At 46.7% G+C, this 25,072-nt stretch overlaps 1 protein-coding gene and 1 pseudogene across 2 annotated transcripts in view; one reads left to right on the forward strand and one right to left on the reverse strand.

Annotated features, from left to right (window-relative positions):
- The window catches only part of LOC103601006, a 54,815-nt pseudogene extending 50,806 nt beyond the window's left edge, over window positions 1–4,009 (reverse strand).
- The window catches only part of LOC103601004 (core histone macro-H2A.1), a 31,095-nt gene continuing 9,997 nt past the window's right edge, over window positions 3,975–25,072 (forward strand). For both annotated transcript variants that reach the window (XM_008585384.1, XM_008585383.1), the window contains exons 1-2: window positions 3,975–4,179; window positions 24,863–24,969. In XM_008585384.1, the coding sequence (XP_008583606.1) occupies window positions 4,008–4,179; window positions 24,863–24,969 (279 nt within the window). In that variant the 5' untranslated portion in view covers window positions 3,975–4,007. The remainder of the gene's footprint in view (window positions 4,180–24,862; window positions 24,970–25,072) is intronic.

The following is a 25,072-nucleotide window of genomic DNA, read 5'->3' on the forward strand; positions in this document are numbered from 1 at the left end:
TGAGGTCCCTTCTATCATCATCTCCATGTGACAGATGAGGAAATAGGTTCAGAGGGGTTAATTCACTTGCCCAAGGAGACACAGCCAATAAGTGGCAGAGCCACAATTAGAATCAGGTCAGTCTAGCTTTGGTTTTCTAGCTCTTAATCATGATGCTCAATAGCCCCTCGCCTCATAGCCACTCTCTTTCCCTGCATTGGTACTTGGCTGGAGCTTCCCACACCTGCCTAGACCTCTGAATAACAGGATGAACCTGGCACATTCCTGGGTTTATCTGGATAAGGCACATCTATGAGGTGATTTTCGAAAGGATGTTTTAAAAACTACCGTGTGTTGTTGGATGTCATGAGGCTGCATGGCTTGGTCAGAACTCTTTTATAGCTGTGACTGCAGCTTGGAGAGCTATAGTTAAAAGTGCAGAAGGAACATGCGGAGGGATAAAGAACAGAATCTCTGCAAGGCAACCCCCTTAGCAGGATAAAGACTTGAGGTTGCTTTGTTGAAGAGGAGCCTGACTCAAAATGACAAGTGAAGTTGTTCTTCTGCCAGCAGGGTGGCCCTGGAAGACCCATGATCTCTCACACCTCTCCTGGGACCCAGGGGTCTAGGATGATTTGACTACAGTGCCTGGCATCAAGGAGCTTGTGGTTCATTGGAGTTGGGGAGGCAGGCACATGGCATGTTCCAGGATAGACGCTGTGGAAACACGAAGCAATGAACAATTCCAGGCTATGCTCAGGCCCAAGCAGCCTCCATGGCAGAGGGGGCATGTGAGCATCAGTTTGGCAGGTGGACAAGAGGACAAAGCAGGAGAAACAGCATGTTCAGAGATATCCTTATCCTTGACAGGCTCAGAAAGTTGGGTCGTCCAGGACATCTGAGCCTGAGCCAGGGTAGCAGGAAGCAGTGCTGTGGAAGTAGTTGAAGGATGCTGTTTGTGCCTGGCTTGAGAGCTCAGGGTGATGGGAACCATCAGAGTAGGCAGAGGTGACTCTGGTGACTAAGGACATCTGAGCCTGAGCCAGGGTAGCAGGAAGCAGTGCTGTGGAAGTAGTTGAAGGATGCTGTTTGTGGCTGGCTTGAGAGCTCAGGGTGATGGGAACCATCAGAGTAGGCAGAGGTGACTCTGGTGACTATGGAGAAAGCTGGTGCTGGCAAGAATAGGTGAGAAGTGAGGAGGCTGAACCATGGCAGGAAGGATGACGAGAAGTGAGGAGGCTTGAGAGGTTTCTGCAGGGGGTTCAGCAGGGCATGGCTAATGCTTGGGTGCTCTGGGGTGGCAGAGCAGTAGGGGCCAGGGGACTCCTGCTTGGGTAGCTTGGTGCATGATGTTTCCACTGATGGGGCTGAGAGACCCAGAGGAGTTCAAGGTGCCCATGGGATTGTAAGTGGTCCCTTACCCTAGGCAGTCAGGACAGAGCTCTGGGGCTCTATAAGTCTGTGCAGCCATGAATGCACTGGTATAGAGACTGGGAGTGACTAGCATATTGATGGGAAAGACTCTTGGCTAGAGTCAGGAGTGAAGCACAAAGGAGCATCACTTTTAAGGATTAAGTGTGTCTAGGACCTGCCAGGTTCCTGGGTGTTAATGGCCCCCCTCTGGAGGAGAGCACTGTCTAGTTCCTGCAGAGACAGTCCCAGACATACCCAAAAGGTCTTCTGGGGGACAGAGCTGAAGTCTGTGCTCCAGTTAGAAAGGGCCTCAGTTGCTGTTAATTATCACTGACCACAGACCTTCCCTGCTGAAAGAAGGGAGATGTTCAGATTCAAAAGCTCTTATTCCAAAGGCATTGGGTTGTTGGTCTGGGAAACACATTTGTAGTAAAGCAAAAGACTGCCAGGAAAACCAGTGACAGCTTTCCCTGAAAACACAGGCAAACAACATATACACATACCATTTCCTGCAGAGTGAGCACGGGCACCTGTTTGCAGGGAATGTTTTTGAATGGAGTTCATTACAGCGAGAAATGGAGCCAACTAATTGTTTCAGAAAAACTCAGACTCTTCTGGGTCTCTCTCTAGCACTTAGTGAGTGAGCAGTTAAGACTTGGTGCCCCTTGACAGGGTGTAGTACATGGTTCTCATGGCAGAGGCCTTGAGCCCCCTCAAACATCTGTCCAGAGCCAGGGCTTAAGCCACCTTACTCTGTTGGGCCTGTTGGCACAGCTGCCCCGGAGTGCCTAGAATTCTGCTGTCTGCTGCCCTTGTAGCCATCTGTTTGTCAGGCAAATGATTTGAGATGCTTTGGGGGTCATAGAGGTGTTAGGTGTAAACCATGGCATATCCCAACAATGTCCCCAGTATAGGGTTGAGCGTCAGAGTAATGATGACTCCTGGTCCTGTGGCCTCCCTGGTTATAGAGCCATGGACTGTTGGAGCTGGAGGGGCCTACACACCACAGAGCCTGACCTCAGTTTATCAGTAAATGGGAGACCTGCCCATTTGGTTCAATGGTCTTAGCATAGACATTCTATAGGGAAGACTTTGAGGGGGCTCCGGAACAGGTGGAGGCACCCTGCACCAGCACCCTGCACTGGCCCTCTGTAGCACTCATCATGATGATCATTTAAATGACAGTGAGGTTATTTATTGTCTCTCTCCCCACCAGCTCTGGGAGAGGAGGGACCACATCTGCCCAGCATAGTTCCTGAAGTGAATGCATGAATGAGCAGAATGCTTTCAGTAAACATTTGAGAGCTTACTGGGTGGTGCTACTTACTGGTGGTGGTGCTTGGAATACTATCAGGGGCAGCCCTTTACCCGCTTGCAGTCTGATAGGAGAGACAGATCTGTGCATATCATTGCTGTGGGGTGAAGCACCTGGTGGGTTAAACAGCTGGACCTGAGCACTCAGGGAAGGGTTGGCAGAGGGCAGAGAGCAAATATAAGGGGTAAAGAAGGTCCTGGCACAGGGGCAGGGAGAAGAGAAGTAGAGCACTTGGGGGGAACCTCGTGTGGCTTCCTGTGTCTGAGTTTAGACCAAAGGTGGCACAAGGCAAAGCTGGACAGGTGTGCCAGGCGTAGATTTCTGGGGCATTGCAGAGCAGGCCAAGGGTCCTGGTTTTATCTTGAAAGCCATGGTAGCCTCATGGTTCACAAAGCTTTTGGACCAGGCCAGGGTGAATTCAGATGAGTGTGTACAAAGACTGCCCTGCCCACAGAGTTGAAAGTAGAGTAGAGGAGAGTGGAGCATTGGTGGGGAGACTTCTTCAGGAGACTTTTGTGACCCTTTGGTTGAGGTAGTGATGACCCCATTCACAGTGGGGTGGGGAGGAGAGGACCCAAAAGGTGTGGAGGAGGAAGCTCCTCTGGACTGGGTGGCTGTTTGGATGGGGTCTGGGGGAGCAGTAGGCAAGGAAAAGCACCTCTCCCTCTTTTCTAAAGACAGGCCAACCCAGTGGACTTGGAATTGCAGAGAGTTTTTATCCAGCCTGGCTAGACTCTGTACTAACTCCTGTAAGCTGTTCTTGCCTGTCACAGATAAACAGTTATAAGGTAGAAACGGTGGTTTCATCAAAGACCCTAGGTATCTGGCTTTACATCTTAATTCTAGGGGCAGGTGACACAGTTTTCTTTTCTTTTATGACAGCTTCGGCAAATTTATCAGCCCCAGTCTCAGGTGTAAAAATGCAATTATTAAACAGGTATATAGAACATAGCCAAGAAATCCCATTTTCTTTTACATCATGCAGCATAAAGGCAAGGCACTTAAGAGCAGTTATTGTCAGTGTAACATTTAAATGGAAGTGGCTGATAAAATTGATGTCATGGTATAAAATGTGCAAAGCTGAGCCTTTCTCTTTTCAGGGGCCAACTACTCCAGTAGAGCACGTAAACTGGGCTCGGAGGGTGCAGCAGCTGCAGGCAGTGGCATCTGCAGTGGGACTTGTGCCTTCCAGGGACAGGAGTATACCTGGAAAGGGGGGCTGCACTGTCCCCAGCAGACCTGACAGGTGTGCCTCTTGCCTTCACAGTGTGCTTACTGATCCACTTCCAGGGCCACCGCCATGTCGAGCCGCGGTGGGAAGAAGAAGTCTACCAAGACCTCCCGGTCTGCCAAGGCAGGAGTCATCTTCCCCGTAGGGCGGATGCTGCGGTACATCAAGAAAGGCCACCCCAAGTACAGGATTGGAGTGGGGGCGCCCGTGTACATGGCTGCCGTCCTGGAATACCTGACGGGTGAGTGCTGAGTCAACTACGGACACCACTAGCTCAAATGTGGCAGTTCTGACAGCCTTCCAAGGACTGACAAGTTTCAAACCTACAGAAAAGTTACAAGAATAGTACAATGAACACTCTCACCTAGATTCACCAATTGTCAACATTTTGCCCCATTTGCTATATCTCCCCCTACCGTGTGCATGTGTATGTGTGTATGTGCATACACGTGGATGTTTCTATATTTGGTTTTGGCTGTTACATATTATACAGTACATTGTGAAATTTCCTGGATCATCCCAATAATGTCCCTTATAATTTTGTTTAGTTTTATTTCCCAATCCAGGATCTATCTCAGGATCATATACTTGACTGTCAGGTTTTGCTAGTCTCATTTACTCTTGAACAATTCTCCAGCTTTCTTTTTTAATCGTTCATGACATTAACATTTTTGAAGAGTCCAGGCCAGTTATTTTGCAGAGGCCCTTCAATCTGGCTTGGTTTCATGATTGGATTCTGGTTGAACATTTTGGCAGGAGAAGCAGCAGTGATGTTGGGTTCTTCTCTGGGCATTACGTCAGGAGGCCCTGATGTGTGTTGGTCCCACTGTGGGTGATGTTCAGGTTGCTCATTCAGTTAGGCTGGTATCTCCTGGATTTCTGCATGTCCTATAGGACAATATTTCACCCAATGGCTTTAGCATCCCTCAGTGACCACTTGAATCTGTTGTCACTATTATGGTATAAAATAGTGATTTTTTTCCATTTTTTCATCTCTACCTTTCTTAGTTGGCATTCTTCAGTAAATAAGAGCTTTCCCTCTGCCTTTCCCTTCTTTTTATGTTCTGTGCTATCAATGTTGGCTCACGGATTTTTTTATTTAACGGGTTATACTGTATTCATGTCATTACTCATTTGAATGCTCAGATTTCTGAAATTTTACCTTCCAGCTGGTTCTTATGTATGTCCTTTTGCCATGTCTCCATAAGTTTCTGTACATTCCATTGGTTTCCAACATAATAAGGTGTTCCATTCCCGCTGTGGACTTTCCTTGCCCCAGTCATGGAATCAGCTGTTTCTCCAAGGGGTCTCTGGTCCTTTTCATACGTATAGTCTTATTTGTGGCTCTGTAGCAGTTGTGGGAGGCCAGCTGGGCAGGGATGGATGGACACTATCCCCATTTTACATATTGAGCAAACCAGGCCGCAAGAGAGAAAGGGACTTTTCTAGGGTTGCACACATCCGTAAGAGGTTGAGAAGGATCCCAGATCCTGCTGTGCTATTGTAATACTTTTACCACTTATTGCTTGATACATGATCAGGTAAGTTTGTTGACAGTAGGAGGGAGCACCCTGGATTCTTGCAGCCACCTCTGCTATAGCCAGAAAGGGGAGACTCAGCAAGACAGAGTGCCTCTTCCAAAGTGATATAGCCAGGCTATAGAAGAGCTAGATCGCTTCCTGCTCTCTCAAGTCTCTCAGTAAGGCAAGGCCAAATGTTCTCCCATAGTGGACACAGTCATGAGGTAGGTGAAGTTTCGTGTTCTGTTGAAAGCATCTAGGTATGAAAAGTAATTGTGTTATATTTATAAGGTGCTTTCACATACTGTGGGACTTTGGGCTTTCTGCTTGGCAGAGACTTACAGGTGGCATGGCTGGTAGTGTCAGCTTCTCTTCTGGTAGTGATCACTTCTGGTAGTGATTCTTCTCATGTATAGATGAGGAAACAGGCCCAGAATTTAGGTGACACACCCAGAAAAGCTCTGTATAGCATTGGCAGTTAGCCAGGGAGACCAGGAGAGAAGTAACTAGATAGGAAGCAGAGGACATTCTAGTTCTTGCCTAGCAGTTTACATGATGTGTGACCTAGAGTGAGTCACTTAATTTCTCTGGGCTCCAATTTCCTTACAACTCAGATGGAGACAATTGTCTCTGCTCCATCAACTCCAGGCTGCTGTGAGAGCCAAAGGGGCTTTAAGCATAATGGGAAAGTGGATGTGCTTGCAAACCCAGCTAAGCCATGATTTTTGGCTCCTGAACACCATGATGCCCCTGTCACTGGGGACCTCACAAACACTATCATTAGGTCAAGTACATCGGTTTTATTTCGTCCATTTAGCTTCCCTGTTTTTGTTTGTGGAACATGAGGGGGAATACCATTGCTCCATCATATCTCAGGCAGTGACTGCCTGTGCCACACAAACAATCTGTATGTTTCCCTTGTCTGTGCCTGGCTGGTTCTGAATCTGAGCCCAGTTCTCATGAGGTTGAGGTCAGAAAGTCTGTTCTCTTGGGGGCTGGGGACCTTGACTCGGTTGTACCCACACCCATCATTCCTATCCCCAGCTATCACGGGTGTCTGGTAGTGGTCACAGAGAGGAGTGGGAATGGTCAGGGCAGCCCATCACTATAGCTGAGAAGTAGCTCAAAGCGAATCCTTACTCTGATCATTACACATCAACTTTTGTATATTAAAGAATAATATATATGTTGTAAATTTTATGAAGTCCATCCAGCAGGGTGATAGTTAGCTGAATCTGAGCCACTTCCTTTGCCTGCATGCAGCTCTAAGTCACTGGCATGCCCAGTGCCTGATGCCTGCCCCTGACATGGAGCCTGGCCCGAGTGACCTCAGGAATAGTCCAAGCCATTAGTGCTATATCCAGTCACTGCTGTGGTCACTTTTGTCCAGTGGCTCTGTGGACATGTCCATTGAGAAGGCTGCTCTTCCCTGTCCCTCAGGACAGTGCTGCATAACCTTGCTGACTGCTCTCAGAAGGGGACCAGCCCTCGGCCCACTGGACTAGAATGTGGGAGCATATGGATGTTTGGAAGCTCTGGGCATATGCCCGCTCAGAACTTTGTTTTTGGCCCCTAAGTGAAAAGGAAAGATGTCCAAGTCCTTTTTCTGCTCTGCCCTTTGCTTTTGTTTCACTGAAGGCCTTTTCTCACTCATTCTACATACTTATTGAGCACCAACTGTCTGCTTGGCACCATGCTAGGCTCTGTCTGAGAGCACAGGAGTGAGCAGGGCAGAATGGTCTCTGCTCTATGAAGCTCACAGTCTCGTCTGGGAGAAAGAATGCCAACCCAGCCAGTTACAGACTGACAAGTGCAGCAGGAGGCATGAGCAGGCCAAAGCAGGGCTCAAGCAACTGGGAGACCTGCACATGGCTGGCCAGGGAAGGCTTCTCAGAGGGGGAGACACCAGCTGTGACCTGGACAGGGAGATGGTGCCAGCCTGCCCTGTGAGAGCTGGCAGGTAGCCCTGTCATCCACTCAACTGTGCTGGGGAAGCTACAGAAAGAGGGAGAAGCTGGAGCACCAGCCTTCCAGCAGCTTAGGGTCTAGTCAAGGACATGACCCAGACATCACTTTCTAATGCGAGACAGATGTCTAAGGGAAGTCCCACCCACTCAGCAGGTCCTCACTGAGGGCTGTGATGTGCCTGGCACAGACACATGCCAGACCCATCCCCACCCACAAAGAGCTTCCTGTCCAGAGACAGGTACAGGCAAGAAACAGGTGGTGATGATGCAAGGCCACCTATGCTGCGAGGGGGGACATGAGACTGCAAGTGGGTTTCAGAAAATGCCACCTGGTGCCTTGCTCATCTAATTGTCATGGGAAAACCCCACAAGAGGGTTGCTTTCTTCTCTGCATGGCCCAGACTCTTATAGGTGGCAGGAACAACTGCAGGCCTGGTGATGGGGGTATGCCACATGGAGGCCCTTTGGAAGGAGCTGGGCCAGGCCTCCTGCCTTCGGAGGCCTCCAGTAGGAAAGATGGATGCTCAGGGGTTGCTCATAGGACTGCTGAGCTGCAGGGCCCACCTAGGACTAGGTGCTTCTGAAGCAGGGAGCTGACATCTCCTTGATGACCAACCCTGGGGACCACTTGAGGTTCAGCTGTGTTCCAGACCTGGGCGGTTAAGAGTGTGGACCTCAGTGCCAGGGCTTCCATTTCTTCCTTGTGGCCTTAGGCAGATCACTCACATCTCCATGCTGTAGTTTTATCATCTGGAAAATGATGGTCACATAGCTGGCTCATTGGGATATTAGGAGGCTACAGTGAGAGCATGCATGTGAAGTACTTATTCCAGGCCTGCACACTGTAAGTGCCCAAATGTTAATTACTAACAGCAGGGTTAAAGTATAGAAGAGGAAGGGAGTCCCCAGTAATCCTTTTCTGGCTCCCAAGGTGACTGGGAGTTGCCCACTTCCCTTAGGGATGGTGATGGCAGCTGTCACTGCCCACTCATGCATGTTGTCCTTTCAATTGGTCCAAACCTGCCAGGCTTCCCTGGACGTAAAGAATGTCTTGGCAGCTTCAGGGCCACTCCCTCTGGGCTAGTTCAAGAAGTCGCTTGACCCTCATCCTAAAGTCTACATCCCTGCTGCCAAACTCTTCTGTCTGGTGTTGAAGGGCCCTTCTGTCCTGAGCTCCTGGCACATTTGTGGAAACCATGAAGGACTTTACAGGTTAGCCAGGAGCTGAGCATGCCCAGCCCTGGCCCTGTGTTAGGCCAGAGCTGAAGCCAAACCAGCCCAAGGCTGTGTGAACCAGTGGCAGCCCTGCAGGTCAGGGACTGTCAGAGCCCAGCTACATGGTCTCCTGTGAAGAGCATTATTTTGGGGGTTGGGGACCATGCAAATGCTCCTCCTTAGGGCCTGCTCAGGGCTGGAGGGATCTGGGGAGGAGGCTGTGGCCTTGTGTCTTGCTCTGAAACTTGAAATTGGCTTCTGTTTCTCCTCTTGGGTACAGAGAAATCACCTATCAAACTTAAATGGAAAAGGCAACATCTGGAACGAGCGTGGGTCTGGTGACCAGACAACTCCTTTCCCACATTTCTGTGTGTCTAGCTCTGGAGCCCTACCAGACTCTTCTGAAAGCTCTTCCCGAGGAATGTGGTGCTGCCTTCTTGTCTCCTCAGTGCTCCAAGACTATCTGGGCCTTACTCTGTTCTCCTGCCCCCCGGGCCCTTGGCCTTCTAGTTTAGGGGACTATAGCAGCCCTACCTTGGGGTTGCTGTGAGGATAGATAATGCATTTAAAGCATTTAGCCAGCATTCACAGTAAACAATAAATGGTAAATAGAAATGTGTTGTCATGGGGGAAACTGAGGCAGTCAGGAGCAGCCTCCAAACAACCATCATCTTGGTCCCCATAGTACCGTGGTACTTTATTCTTCAGTGATATTTTAAGGGAAGCTAATTCTAGTTCAGTTTAGAAAGCTTCCTTGGCACTTCTCTCCTGCACCTGGCATGGCACTGACAGTGCTGGGGTGTGGGAGATGTGAAATAAGAAACATGTGACATGGCTCTTGTCCCACTGGAGTTTCCATTGATGTTGGGGACACACAAGCCGTAGACCAGGAAGGGAACAGGGCAGAACCAAGGGATAAGTTAGAAGAACGTATGGCCCATAGTGGGGGAGGGTACATGAGAAGTGTGTGGAAGAGCAAACAGCAAGCATACTAGTGATCTTATGGTCTCAGGTTATGGACCCAAGGCACTCTGGATTGGCACTGCTCAAACTGCACTCAGCAGCTATGGCCCACAGTGGGGGAGGGTACATGAGAAGTGTGTGGAAGAGCAAACAGCAAGCATACTAGTGATCTCATGGTCTCAGGTTATGGACCCAAGGCACTCTGGATTGGCACTGCTCAAACTGCACTCAGCAGAACCTAGGTGTTTGGTGACATTTAAGTGGTATTCCACCAAAATACAGCGTTCTATGGCTGAAACTAGGGGACAACCAGATTCACATTCCCTCTTTTGAGATGGATATATGAATAACTTTGATGAGTTCCTCAGTAAAGGAACTTGTTTTAGTTTGGGAACCACTGAATAAAACAGCTTTCTTTACTGCAGGGCTTATCAGAGCTTTAACATATTGACATCACTGTGAATCCCCAAGGGAAGGAGATGTGATATGTAGTGGTTTCCAAACTTTTATTACAAAAACCTTTCAAGGAAAATCTATATAAGTACTATTCATGATATAGTGTAGTGGACACTGTCATGGCTTAAGTCCATGAAAAATAACACTATGAGGAGGGTTAAGTAAAGAAACAAAATTAAGTCACCTTAAAGAATGAACTTAGGTCTGGTTTGTTGTGGCATTGAAGGACAAAGCTTGACTGATATGTAAGAATATCTAAGTCTTCCTCTTCCATCCAGGGCCTAACACATAGAAGGTTCCTAAATATTTGATAAGCGAGGTAGTTACCTTGGGAAGCTTATTCTTCTTAGTTGAGTCACTCATGCACTAACTTGGGGTGGGCCTGCCATACTCCAGGCCCTGTGCAAGACACTGAGATACAAGACAAGAGTTCCTGCCTTCAAGGAACTTACCCTGGAAGGAATTACCTTTGGAGTCATTTGACTTGACCCCTGAGAGAAGAGACCTGGTCCCTTTGTGATGACATCTTTTTTCTGGTCCAGAAACTCTGTTACGTAGCTTGATCACATGCCTCGTTCTACCAACTTACCTCCTGGTAACTTAGGCCTGTTTGCAAAAGTCAAATCCACCTGCAAAGGATCTCTTGCCATTAAGGAGGATGGAAGCACTGGCTTCCAACTCTAAAGACTGAATGTTGACACCTTTGTAATAAGCATGGACACTCCCAAGGTGGCCACTGATTTTGATAGCTAAGCTTTGGTCTGTTTAAAAGCTAGTGTCATAAGTATTGTATTTCCTCTTCTCGCAGGATAAGATTATGGCTAGAATTTTTTTTTTCTGTTGCTTGGATCTAATCTACAAAATGATGAAGACATCTGGATTTGTATTGTCCTGGTCTGTTTAAAAGCTAGTGTCATAAGTATTGTATTTCCTCTTCTCGCAGGATAAGATTATGGCTAGAATCTTTTTTTTCTGTTGCTTGGATCTAATCTACAAAATGATGAAGACATCTGGATTTGTATTGTCCTAATCCCCCACTCCTTCTTTTTTATTTTCCCAAGCCCTGCCTCTCCCATCCCCCATGTTTCAGACCTTTGTTTTCTATCTCCTGTTTCTTGTCAATGTCCAGAACCGCCACACTCCTCTAACAGGCACCCAGCATCCTCTGATAGCAGATGCTCTGATTTGAAGCTGCCTGAGGGTTCTTGCTAACCATTGTGAAGTTTACAGGGCCAGCTCCTGACCTGGGGAAGAATGAGGGTCCCCTGGGTGATCTTGTGGCCACTTTGAAGATTGGATGAGGCCCAACCCTTGGGTCTAACTGCATCCTGCAATAAAACGACAAGGAAAAACAAGAGTTGTTAGAAATACACCTTGCCATCTGGTTTTGGCTAACGAAGTGATCATCCTTATCCCAAGTTTCAGTTTGTTTGACTTTTGATCTCTAATTCGGGTCAGATGTTACATATCCCTTTGGTGTTAGTTGTTGGTCCACAATCCATCCCTGCCCCCATCTCCTTGAAATCCTGTTATACAGACATTCATTTCAGCCAACATCTGTCACACTTGGCATTTCAGATGTGGGAAAGAAAGAATACTACTAGCTTGAAAGACTGAGTGGGGAGCCTGCAGTTGACCCTGTTACTTACCTTAAAAATAAGTCCCAAGCCTCTTTACCACTTTCCTACCTGGGATGCCCAAGTGCATCCTGGACTCATATGGCTAAAAATAGAGCAGAAGGAAGAGGACAGTCAGGCTCAGCTCTCTGATGCTCCAAGGCCTTCTGAGTTCCCATATCCCTTGCTTGTTGTTCATGACTGCCCTTACCTTAGACTAAGTGACCCTTCAGGCCAGGACCCAGCTAATGCTTGCTAGCACTTTCTTGGGCGTTCATGCTGCCCTTGGGGCTCATGCCATAGCGTTTACTGTGTTCTTCATAGTACTCCAGCAGTCTCGTTTTTGTTAAATTAAAATAAAATAAAACAAAAAACACAGGAAAGAGAAGACTAAGAATTTTAAGGAGCCAGAGTATTGCAACTGGAAAAAGTTTGAAACACTGAAGCTAACACTGCAGTGTGCTGAGTACCCAGTGTTTACAGGCTGTATTTGAATGTTTGTGCCCTTTTCTGGTTATGTGAGTAATTTGTGTTTGAAAATTTAAGAAGCTAAAATTCATTCATAATCCCACTACCCAGAGATAGCATCTGGCAGTGAATGCCTTTTGTGTGCATATGTGTGGAAAGACAGTTAGATTTTAATCTAATTATTTGTTTTTATTAACGTATGTTATTGATGATCTTTACTGTAGCTAATCACAGAAAATCATCACTATACATAATCTTCAAAAACAAACTGTAAGGAGGTGCTCCCCACATACACTACACTGTCAATTTTTCTTCACTCTCCCAGGGGAATAGACGATTCTATGGTGGATAAACATTTAAGGAAAACTTGAAAAAGAATGAATCATTTCAATACTATGTGTCTTTGACATTTCCCTGATGATGTAGTATCACATGGCCATCAAGTTAACAGACCTAAGTGGGTCAGGCCTCAGGGCTGTGGCTAGATCCTGGAAGCCACCAAGGGGTGCACTTGCCCCAGTTCTTCACCACCTCACCCAGCATGTGCAGGTTCGGCACAGCTTGAGGTTGTGCTTCTTCCAGGACACGTGAATCTGCTATAGAGCTCAAAAACTGAGTTTTTATCTAGTCCTTTATTTGTTCCTTTGGAAGCATCCATGAAGTTGTCCAGGAGAGTGTAAATGTGACCGGGGCCCACTTTGTGAAAAAATGGCCCCACTTCCCCCTGCTCTCCCAGGGCCAGGGGTCAGACCATAACACTTGTCTCAGGGAGGGAGAAGGCCTCATTACTTCTTTTAGCAAATATTTTATCCCAGTCTGTGGCTCGTCTTCTTATTCTTTTAACAATGTCTTTCACAGAGTAGACGTTTTTAGTTTTAATAAAGTCGAATTTATCAATTATTTATTTTATGGATTGTTCTTTTGGTGTTGTGTTTAGAAAGTTATTGCCAAACCCAAGGTCATCTAGATTTTCTCCTATGTTATCTTCTAGGAATTTTATAGTTTTGCATTCTACATTTAGCCCTATGATCCATTTTGAGTTAATTTTTGTAAAAGGTATAAGTCTGTGTCTAGACTCATTTTTTTGTATATGGATGTCCAGTTGTTCCAGCACTATTTGTTGAAAACCTCATTGCTTTCTTGAAGATAAGCCATGTTGCATAGAAATCCTCAATGGTCAAGGGAGTCTCACTGTTGTCTCACAATACCCTTTTGAAGGGCAATATGTAACTTTTATTTCTGCCGTCAGGGGCTGTGGATGGGTAGACCAGTTCCATATTAAGGGTTCTGTTTTTGCTTGGGCTGATAGACAAGCATGCAGCACCACAAAACCTATTTTTGGAATCAGGCAAGGAAAAAGGTGTGACCAAAACTAAGTGTGCCTTCTTTCAACTAGATCTTCCATCTGGTATCAATTTACTTTTGATTGTAGTACATTCTTTAGAATTTCATTTAGTGAGGGTCTTTCGTAGGTAAATGTTCTCAGGCTCTGTTTTTGAACATGTCTTCATCTTATCCATAAAATTTTCAGCCATCATTTCTCCAAACAATGTCTGTATTCTAGTCTCTGTATGGACACAAATTAAGCATTAGTGTTTTTCGCTCTATCTTCCATTTCTGTTAATCTCATTTGTATTTTTTATTCATGTCTTTCTGCACTTTTCTGGATAATTGCTTTTGATCTGTTTTCTAGAACCATCTTCCACTTTACTAATTTACTCCTTAGCTATATCTAATCTGCTGCTTAATTCAGTCACTGAATTTGTAATTTCAGTTACTATACTTTCATTTCTAGAAGTCTTACTTGGTTCATTTTTGAATGGTCATTTGGTCATTCTTTATAATCTCTTGTTTTCTCTTCATTTTTAGTTTTCTTTTTCTTTAAATATATTCGGCATAGTTGCTGGCAAATAGGAGGGCATTAGCAGTGTTTCAGGGGCTGATTTTGGCTCTGCCACAAAAGCCACTGAGGATGTCTCAGCTCTACTTTGAAAAGCAGAGGAAGCCAGGAGCTTCCCAACTGACTAAAGATCGCAGCTTCCCAGGAGGGGTGCTGGAGGTCCCCCAGGGTCCCTCTCTGGATGACCATCAGGAATGGCTTCTAAAGGAACTACAGTTGACCCTTGAACAACATGGGTTTGAACTTTGTGAGTCCACTTATACACGGATTTTTTCCAACCAACTGCAGTCGAAAATACAGTATTCGTAGGATGCTGAACCCACATGTAAGGAAGGCCAACTTTTCATATCTGTGGGATTTGAGTATTTGCAGATTTTGGTATACTCCAAGGGAGTGTCCTAGAACCAGTCCCCTGCAAATACCAAAGGACGTCTGTACTTACTGAGAGAAGAAGGAAGTGGGTAAGAATTCTGCAAATATCTCCTCTCCCAATATCTTCCCATTAAAATATCAGCAACTAATTGAACATATTTACAGTCCTTTTGCTTTCTTTCCCCTGCTTTCATATCTAGTCAACCCAGAATAAAAAATGAAAGCCATAAGCGACTCCTCAGAGCTATAAATAATTTCTAGCAAGAAGACAAACCCAGAGGTTATTAATCACAGTGAGCCTCCCTCTGTCTCTTCCCACCGCTCCCTTCCGGATCTGTTTGCCAAGAACGTGACATAAACTCTCCTTAGGTTTGCCAGGCTGCTTGGCTCAGCCTCCTGCCCTGACCCTGGCACCCACCTGCCCACCCTCACTCTCTCCCTCTTTCTTCTCTTCCCTTCCCACTCTACCTCCTTCCTTTTGAGGCAAGCGTGTCTTCCATTTAGTGGTCAGAAAATGTGGGTTCCCTGGTTGGTTACTTCAGAGGCCTGTAATGGTGCCTCATGCTGCCATGTCCTCTTGCAGGGTTGACATCACCCCCATCTGTCTATGGGGGACACTGTGGGTCTTTATAGAAGGCTCATTGCTGGCAGGGCTGTGGGAGCCATGTGGAAACCCAGACTCTGGAAATGGCAAATCTGTCGGCCTCCCTTGCCTGCCATCAACATCCTGATTGATGCTCACTGTGCTAATTGGTAGCTGGGGTAGCCTTTGGTTAACGTTTATCTGTGACCTCTAGAAATCTGGATGTTGACTGCTAAAAGTCAGTGTCTGCTGTTCATTCAGAAATTGAGGGCACTTAACTGGAGTAGCATTGTTTTTCTTGCTCTGCTTCCCCTACCCCAGGCCACAGCAGTCTCTCTTCCAGATTCAGATTGTGGCTTGCTGTAATGTTGGTTTTGGGGGCATGGGACAGTGGAGGCAGAGCAGTTTAAGTTCTAAAACATCTGCTGTATATTGAGCACTTAGCATGTGCCAGGCACTGGTTAAGTGCTTTATATTTAGTAATTCACTGAATCCTCAAACCACCTATTTTGCTTAGGAGGAAACTGAGGCTCAAAGAGTTTGAATAACTTCTCCAAAGTCACTCAGCACAATAAGCCATCTCTAGAGAGCATTTCCTACATGCTCTCTACTGGGGCTGAAAACTTAGCAGTTAGAGAGAATCAGGACCTGGGAACACTTGGTCCACTTGGCACTTCCTTTGTCTTGAAGCAGCCAATACACGCCTCAGGAGGCCGGGTGTATGCCCAGTCCCCCAGGGCAAGCTCCTGTCCTTGATGACGCCACAGCTGGAGCAGACAGACTCTGAGGCAGTCACAGGTGATTGCCAAAGTGCTCATGATGTGGACCTGCAAAGGCCAGAGACATTCCTGTGGCCTAGTGGGGGCAAGGAGAACAGGGGTCCCACATGATGGGCCTTGAAGGACAGGTAGCTGCAGACAAGGCTGAAGAGAGTCCCAAGAGCATGCAGGCTGGAGGTGGATGAGCACACAGGAGGGGCGATGGTCCTTGGAGTGATGATGGTCCTTGGAGTGATACGTGGTGGGCTGTAGGAAAGGGACAGTCTGGTCAGTGTTGGAGGTGCTGGGGAAAGCACCTAAATGTCCAGAGGGCTGCCATGAGAGGCCTCAGAGGGGAGGGCAGTGTCCAGGCAGGTGTGGGGAGATTGTATCACACAGTGCTGAGGAGGGATGGGGGTTGGGGGAGAGAAACTTTTTGGCCAATGTCCTTTCATTGTCCCTTCAGTGGAGGGAAGGTGGAATCCTGGGTGAATCCTTAAGTGAGTCCTTAGACAACTGGCCCTCAGCCTTGAGAATCCACCTGGGCGGTCAGGACAGGGACCAGGTTGGTAAAGATGACCCAGGAGCTGCAGTCCCTCAGGGGACCTTCCCTTCTATGACACACTCATATTGCTGTAAAAACAGTAACCCTGAAAAAGAACCTAAAAAGTTTTCCTATGAGTCAGGACAGGGACCAGGCTGGTAAAGATGACCCAGGAGCTGCAGTCCCTCCGGGGACCTTCCCTTCTATGACACACTCATATTGCTGTAAAAACAGTAACCCTGAAAAAGAACGGTCAGGACAGGGACCAGGTTGGTAAAGATGACCCAGGAGCTGCAGTCCCTCAGGGGACCTTCCCTTCTATGACACACTCATATTGCTGTAAAAACAGTAACCCTGAAAAAGAACCTAAAAAGTTTTCCTATGCTCTGAACCTTTTTGAGAAGCGGGGTTAAGCAGGCTGGGACAGATGCTTGAGGGCAGGGGGTGCTTGGGACATGCATAGCAAAGACCAGCTGAGGCAGCGTATGGCACAACTTTATATTTGTTCTGTTGTTTTAATTTTACTTCTTCATTTAGACAAGAAAATGTAAAGAAGATAAATTCAAATAGCACAAAAGAGGGCAGAGCAGAATGTCTTTCTGACCTAGTCCCTGATTCCGCTCCCAGGAGGCAAAGCTGGTCCCTGTCTCCATGAATGCACGTGTAGGCATGGATTGCAGGCACTGCCGCCCCACACATAGCAGCCCACTGTTCTCCTCCTTGTCCTCCCCCCTTAAAAGTCCATCTGGGAACTGGGACCATGACAGAGCTCCTTAAATGAGTTTCCTCTTTATATTATGCTCTTCAAATCATTTCATTTCAGCAGACATCTGATTGTTCACCCCGTCCTGAGATGAATTAAGAACAAATGGCTGTGGTTTTCCATATCAAAACAAACATACATATTAACCATTTCCTTATAAATTTGAGTCCTTGAAAGCAAGTATTGGTGGGCAGAGGGCCCTGCCCAGCTGCCAGCCAGGCCTTGGATTGGAACAGGTTTATCTAAGCCTTCCCCAGGCACCTCCTCTTTTCTCTTCCTCCCTAGGGCCTTGACTTCTGCTTCCTCACCAGCTGGCTCTGGTCCTGCCATGCCATGGCACATGCTGCTGGGGTCAGACAAAAGACCCAGACCCCATTCCAAGGCAGAGATTGCCTGTGGGACCGCCCTGGGTGCTGCGTTCCATCAAGGCAGGTCTGGCAGCTCTGAGGTTAATCAAGTTCAAGTGCATTTTTCAAACATATGTAAACTGTTAAGTGTACCAGCAAAGAGTAAACTATTGGGGGAGGAAACACCAGGTTTTCTGTTGCTTTTTTGCTCATTTTGGTACTCACGCACATCCATCCATCCATTCATCCATCCATTTATTTAAATGGAGGAAACTGAGGAAAAGAAAGCATAGTTTTCTTCCCCTAGTAATCAAGCTTGCTATACTTTTTTTTTTTTTAATGAAGGGTACAGTCATAGCCTCACTAATAGTAGCTTGCATTTACTAAGTGTGCTAAACATATTACTTGGTAACTCATTAATCTTCACAAGCCTAAGAAGTGCAGGAGCTGGGATCCAAATGCAGACTGTCTGACAGCAGACCCCAAGTTCTAAGCATCGTGCCCTTCCTGGCTGCTGCCTTCCGCTGCAGAGAGACAGAGGAGGTAGCTGACACAGAAGCACTGGAGATCTGGGGAAGGTAGAGGAAGGCTCTCCTACGAGGAAGATAGTCAGGCACATGGCTGGGTTGGTGGGTGAGATTAAGGTAATGTTTGCCAAGAATCGTTTCTCCGTTTTGTTAATGTGTATAATATAAAATTACCAGTTCTTTACTTGGAAATATGAAAAACAATTAGCAGCCAATGGAACTTACTTTAGAGATTCCCAAATTAACCTGTTTCTGTCATAGTGGGAGACTTTGTGGGAAGGCAGGACACTGGACCCCTGGCTCATGGCCCTTAGGAGGAGTCTATAATGTGGGCTTAACAGCAGTGGACGAATTTGTGTCAGACTTGGAACCATCTAAGGAGAAGCAACTGAGTGGCTCATTCTTACAAAATATCTTGTATTTAGCACAGAAAATACCACCTTTAATTACGCTGTAATTTTCTCTGTGGTTCTCTTGGTTCCTTTGAAGCCTCTGGGACAGGCAGACTGGGGAGTCCTGTGGCCCAGAGCTCTGAGTTGACGGCTCAGCAGGCTTCAGACCCTGCCAGTCACCTCCTAAAAAGGTGTGGGATTCAGGGCAGTGGATTCCAGGATGCTGCTGCAAACACTTGGGGCCACTGAGGGAACTGGAGGAGGCTGTGGTGTGGTCAGGACTCAGGAAGCTCTTAGCAATCACCCTCCGATTGGGGTTGATTGGGTTAAGGCCTTCCGGAATGGTGTAAAACAGTTCTGAACTCAAAGAACTGCTGATGGAAGGATGATGAATCGAAAAAAACACAATAAACAGATTCCTTGCCGTGTTGTTGGCTTTGTAGCAAATATCTGTTTTCTCCTTGGGATTACATGAACATTTGCTTTTCTTTGATTTCTGGTTGTTATTTTCAATATTTCTTTTGTTAGATGAGATGCTTCAAACAGCTCTGTGAAAAGCCCCTGACTCTGCCATTGCAAGGTTTGTGTTTAGAGTTTGGCTCAGCCTCAAAACATCACCTGTTAGCTGTTAGGAGTCTAATTCTGCAAACCATGACTTCATCTCCCTAAAGGAAGATAGACAGAATGCTTCAGTAAAACAGATACGGTTTAGTTAAAGACGTTTGGGGTTGGGCGGGGGGCGAGTCCCTAAGCCTTTGGTCTCTGGGTGAACTTGGAAAGCAGACCTGTCAAAGGTATTCACATTGAGACAGCTGGTCTGTAGTCAAAAAGACTGCCAAATCATGCTGTTATTCAAGGCTGTGGGAATTTTGTCAAGTGGCCTTAAACCGATCATGTTCAATGAGGCTGGGGAACATGTGGCCCAGGGGTGCCTCTGCAGTGCTTGCTGTTCTGAGGACAGAGAATAAGGTCGCGTTGCTGGGCCAGACCACTACAAATGATGCAGCCAACCGCTAACTGGCTGCCAGAGACTGGCCCTGGCCAGGAGTGGGAGCCAGAGACGCTGAGGTGTTTTGCAAATTAGGTTTTAAAACAAACTAAAAAAAATCTTCAAAGACTTGCTGAGATGGCCAGTGTTGCTCATCATTCAACTTGTCCCCTTACGCTGAGGTGTTTTGCAAATTAGGTTTTAAAACAAACAAAAAAATCTTCAAAGACTTGCTGAGATGGCCAGTGTTGCTCATCATTCAACTTGTCCCCTTTGTGGTAGAGCCTCACCACACTTACGATCCTCTCCAGAGCTGACCCCAAGCGCGTTGAGCTCCAAACCAGTGCGGTGTTGGTCATCGGTAACAAAAATTAGACTGTCACTGGCCAAGAAGTCTTGGCTGGAGAGGATGGAGAACCTGGTAAGGGATTCTGTTTCTTCTCTTCATTGCACTTTTCCCAGTTTCCTCCTGTGGTTGCTTATGGATTCCATTTGTTTTGATTACAGCCTTCAGCCCTGTGGCTCCTGGAAATTCCCTCCAAGGGAGGATCTAAGGGTTGAGCTCTGGAAGCCGTGGTGAAGGGATTTTGTGTCTGTAGATCTGATGTTTTCCTGGTTCTTTTTCTGAGAATCCCTTTACTTTTAGACTAGCCAGAGGCAAAAAAAAATCTAGGGATGCACAAAACCTTCCAAAATTTGAAATGAACTGAGTGCAAGAAGCCCTCCCTTGTAGGAAGGCCTGGGCTCCTTCAGGTTGAGGCAGAGGCTGAAGTGACTCTGATCTAGCCTAGGAGGCAGCCCCCCTTGTGGTGGGCATGTGGGGCCCATCCCAGTGTGCATGGGTGCTGTAGCAGGAATCTCCCCACACCTCTGAGCCTGGGGCCTCCAAGACTTCACCCTCCATATCATTTGCACAGCAGTGAAGCACTTATTGAGAGGAAAACTTCATCAGGTCACCTCCTTTGGTGGTGTGTGCCCTGCCCCAATTCCTCAGCAGCCAGTCACCCTCCCTCCCCCTCCTTTGAACACAAACGCCCCTAGAGAGCAGGTGGGAATTGTTCCATCTTGCTGAGCTGCTGGCATTTTGCACCTCTCCTCTGTCTTTCCTCTCTCACCCAGGAAAGCCCTTTAGGATTGCTGTTTCACCCCTTGGCAAGCGGTAAGTGTGTGCTCCGGGTTCCTGCTTTTGTTAGCAGTCAGTGTATATTCTCCACCTTTATGGCTATTATAAAGTGCCCAGCCCTCTTCCTGCTGCAATGCAGGGGAGGAGCAGGGCGTGGAACACCTTTCTTATAAAAGGTGTGTCTCTGAGGTGCTCTGTCTTGTGTGTCCCTTGATGATGTGGTTGCTATGGTAACTATCCATCTGGAAAAAAATCCAAGAATAAACAGGAAATAAAGCTCTTGCCCAACTGGCTGAAGTGTAAGTCTGCCCTCTTTGATATACCTACTTGACACAGCTCCCGCCTCCCTCCCCACAGGGTGAGAACCCACTCTTTGGCAGTAGGACTCTGGGGTGGGAACCAGTTATCTTGGCCTGCACAGATCAAAAGTGAGCTGGGGTTTTGCAGAAAGGAAGGAGTCCTGGATTTTCAGGTTCCTTTGTAAAGAGGGCAGCAAAATGATACCTGCTCTGATCTTTGTGAGGAACTCAGATGGCCCCCATCCCTGCCCCTCTACATCCACCTGCTACTCATTGTCACTTCCAGGTGGATCCAGTCTGGTATCTCTGAATCAATGCTGAATTAGCAGTATGTGAGCACATTCCTTGAAATTTTCCAAATGGAGAAACCAAGGCCAATGAACTTTCACAAAGTGAACACTTGGGAGAAAAAAAAGCTTGTAGAAGCCAGGGAGAATGCCCTCTAGCTCCTGGAGAATTGATCTTCAGATTTCTCAGCCTGGGGTGCTTGCTTCTGGGTGACTCCATTGCTTTCTTACCTTGTTTTACATACTGCCTGCCCCCACCCAAATCAGGGGCCCAAACACACTCAAGAGTTTTGCTTTCCTCTCCCCTTCCAGGACTTTTCATCCATCATCATCATTTTCCCTGCACAAAAATAGTTAGGGCAGCACTGCCGAAAGTAAAAAGACAACACCTTCCCCTCCTCCCCCACCACCAACGCCACTGAGGCTTGTCTTGCAGAGGGCCTTCCACTCACGCTCCAGGCAGGAAGGGGAAACAGGCCACCTCCACCTTTCTGAGAAACTCTACTTTCAAATGATTTTCTTGACAAAGTGGTAGGCATAGGACTTAGCAAAACAGGTTACCACTGTGGGTGTTTTTCTCCGCCCTGTCTGCCTTCTTCCCATCACTCTCTCCCTCTATCCCACTCTCCCCCTTTCCTCCCTCTACCCCCTCCCCTTCCCTCTCCTCCCTCCCCCTCCCTCTCCCCTTCTTTCCCATCCCCTTCTCCCCCTCTCCCTTGCATGTATATGCCGCCTCTGCAGATCCTGATGGTCCTGTGCCTCCTTGTGACCTCAAAAATGGGAGGAAGGCTGGGGAGGGGAGGGGATGGTAGAGGCCAGGAAGCCAATAAAGTGGGCTACAGCTCCATGGTAGGCCTTCCTGCTGCATGGGTTCTAGCTCTGGGACCGCAGTGGCTTGCTGTCCTTCCTGCTCCCTTACTTCCAGGGTCTGCACTCTTGTGGGTTTAGCCTCCTGCTTTGGCTTCCTCTAGGCATAGGCAGGATGGTAGCATTGCTGGACAGTAGTAGTGCTGTCTACTATTTGAACTCAGGAGAACAAAGGCCCAGTTGACCTGGTCAGGCAGGCATTTCTGCATTCATAGCACCTGGGCCTGAGGTCACATAGGCAAGATGGGCCTATCTCTGCTGGGCATTGGGACACACTAGCACAATCAAATACAGGGAAGTTTCAGGGAAATCGTGAGGTGGGCCATCTCCCCCCACCCTTGGTAAACGAATCTGTATTGAGGCTATGAGGGGAACAGAGATAAATGAGCAAAATGGGAAATGTGAGCCCCTCCACAGTCATTCCTTTTAAATACCGGCTATCTGGCCATCCTCCCACATGTGTAAGGGACCCTGTGGCACTCTGTAGCAATGGCATGTGCAGCCCAGCGGTACTCTCCCTGTTGGCCTGGGAATATTGAAAAGGCCTTCATGGTGCCTCAGTGTCCCTCCTGCCAGGCACAGGGCTGTGTATCATCAGTGTGGTGATTACTGAGCAAATAAATTCCTGCTTTGGATTTGGGGGAACCTGCTGTTTCAAGTATTACTGATTCCCCCCTGCCAATATGAGAGTTTCTATGGGTAGCCACACAGCGTTTCCGCTTTACACACATACAGCAGTTTTTTGCATTGGGTTCAGCTGTTAGTACCTCTTAAAAATGTATACCATGTAATAACATATATTTTAAACACATGATTTTCATGCAGCTAGAATTTTGTCATTAGTTATCTCATAATGATTCCAAATGTTGACTTTGTTGGAGAAATCTAGTGTTTACAACATAACTAGAATATTAGAAATTCTTTAGTATTAGGAGGTCATACTTGAGTTGGGCCCAAAAGGGTGACCTAGAAGGACATGGCAGGCAGGGCAGAATTGGAGAAGTGGGAGTGTAAGATACATTCTGGAACAGTCTGCACACCTCATGAAGGAAGTGAGGAGATGGTGATGCGGTAGACGGGTTACCAAAAGAACTGTATTGCCAAGGAGAAAAAAGTCTCTCACCAAAGGGCACTTCCTAATTCCTACCCTCTTTGGTCCTGTGAGGTTCTGCCCTGAAGGGCAGGCAGTAAATCTAACCTAGCATCAACTATGGGCCATGCTCATAGCCTTTTAGGTTTTTTTTTCCCCTCAAACTTTTTATTTTGAAAAATCTCAAACATACACAGAATGCTGAAAAAAAACCTCTTCTTTATTTTTTTTACTTTTATTTATATTTATTTTTAATTGACATAATAATTGTATATATTTATGGGGTATGATATGATGTTTTGATATATTTATTTTTTTTTTTTTGGCTTTTTTCCGTGTCCGGCAACGGATCGCAACCCTCAGTGTTGCCCCCGGGGTATGATATGATGTTTTGATATATGTGTACATTGTCAAATGAGTAAGTCAAGCAAATTAACATATCTATCACCTCACATTCTTATTGCTTTGTGCTTAATTGTATATATTTATGGGGTATGATATGATGTTTTGATATATGTGTACATGGTCAAATGAGTAAGTCAAGCAAATTAACATATCTATCACCTCACATTCTTATTGCTTTGTGCTGAGAACATTTAAAATCTGCTTTTAGCAATTTCGAAATATACATTATTATTGACTATAGTTACCATTCTGTGCCATATATCACTAAAACTCATCCATCCTGTCTCACTGAAGCCTTGTACCTTTTGACCAACATCTCCCCTTTTCCCACCTCCAGCCCAAGTAACCACCATCCTACTCTCTACTTCTATGAGTTCAACTTTATAGATCCCACATATAATTGAGATCATGCAGTGTTTGTCTTTCTGTGCCTGGCTTATTTCACTTAGCATAATGTCCTCCAGGTTCATCCATGTTGTCACAAATGACAGGATTTCCTTGAAAGGGGAACATTCTTATATTGTATACCTAGATTTAACAGTTGTTAATATTTTGCCATATTTGCTTTACTCTATAGACTTTTCTTCAGAATTATTTGAGAGTAACTTGGAGATATCACAATGCTTCACCCCTAAATACTTCAGCATATATCTTAAGAACAAGATATGGTATTTCCTACAGAAAGGCAATACCATTATCACACTTAAGAAAATTAATAATTCCCTAGTGTCTGATATCCAGTCCACATTGAAATCTCAATTGTCTCTGAAATGACTTTTATGGCCATTTAAAAAAAAAAAATCAGGGTCCCATTAAGGATTGACACATTGTATTTGGTTGTCATGTTTCTGTAGCTTTTTTTAATATACAGTTCCCCACCACTTTTGTTTTATGTTTTTATGACATTGACTTTGTAGAGTCCAGTCATATCCTTCTAGTTTTGAATCCCAATTCAACACTGATTAAGTCAACAAAAATTTGTCAAGCCCCCACAATATCAAGCCACCGTCCACTTCCACCTCTATACCGTCAGATGCAAGCAGTGTGCTCTCGGGGCCACAGTGCTGACTCTGCAGAGTTGGCCCTGGTGACTTTTATAGTGCTGACTGCATGCAGCCCTTTCTGGGAAATGGGAGCTGGAACTGGGTTCAGATCTCAGCCCAGCCACTTACTTACTGAGTGATCTTCAGCTGGTCCCTTCTTCTCTGTCAGCCTCAGTTCCTTCATCCCCACAACAAAGGGGTTGGACCAGGTGCCTCCTGGGTCCCACTCGGCTTTGCCATTCAACACCTCTGTGACTCCATCCGAAGTACTGCCAGGAAGACCCGCCTGTAGCTTCCCACCTCAGGGCAGCTGCTTCACGGAGCAGACGCTTGTGCCCATTGCCAGCACTGCGAATGGGGGGTTGGACAGGAGGACACACTTGGTCCTCTGATGCTCTAATGTGACCATATCTTTTCTCTGCTCCCCACAGCGGAGATCCTGGAGCTGGCTGGAAATGCAGCCAGAGACAACAAGAAGGGACGGGTCACACCCCGGCACATCCTGCTGGCTGTAGCCAATGATGAAGAGCTAAATCAGGTATGGGGCTCTCCAGGCACTTGAGCAGATGGTCATACCACCCAAGAGACAGAAATGTCTGTCTGTCCAGAGGGCTTTGGTGTTGGCTGGTTCTCAAAGGTGT

The sequence above is a fragment of the Galeopterus variegatus genome, unplaced genomic scaffold (assembly GCF_000696425.1).
Source record: "Galeopterus variegatus unplaced genomic scaffold, G_variegatus-3.0.2 Scaffold3548, whole genome shotgun sequence".
In the NCBI taxonomy this organism is placed as follows: domain Eukaryota; kingdom Metazoa; phylum Chordata; class Mammalia; order Dermoptera; family Cynocephalidae; genus Galeopterus; species Galeopterus variegatus.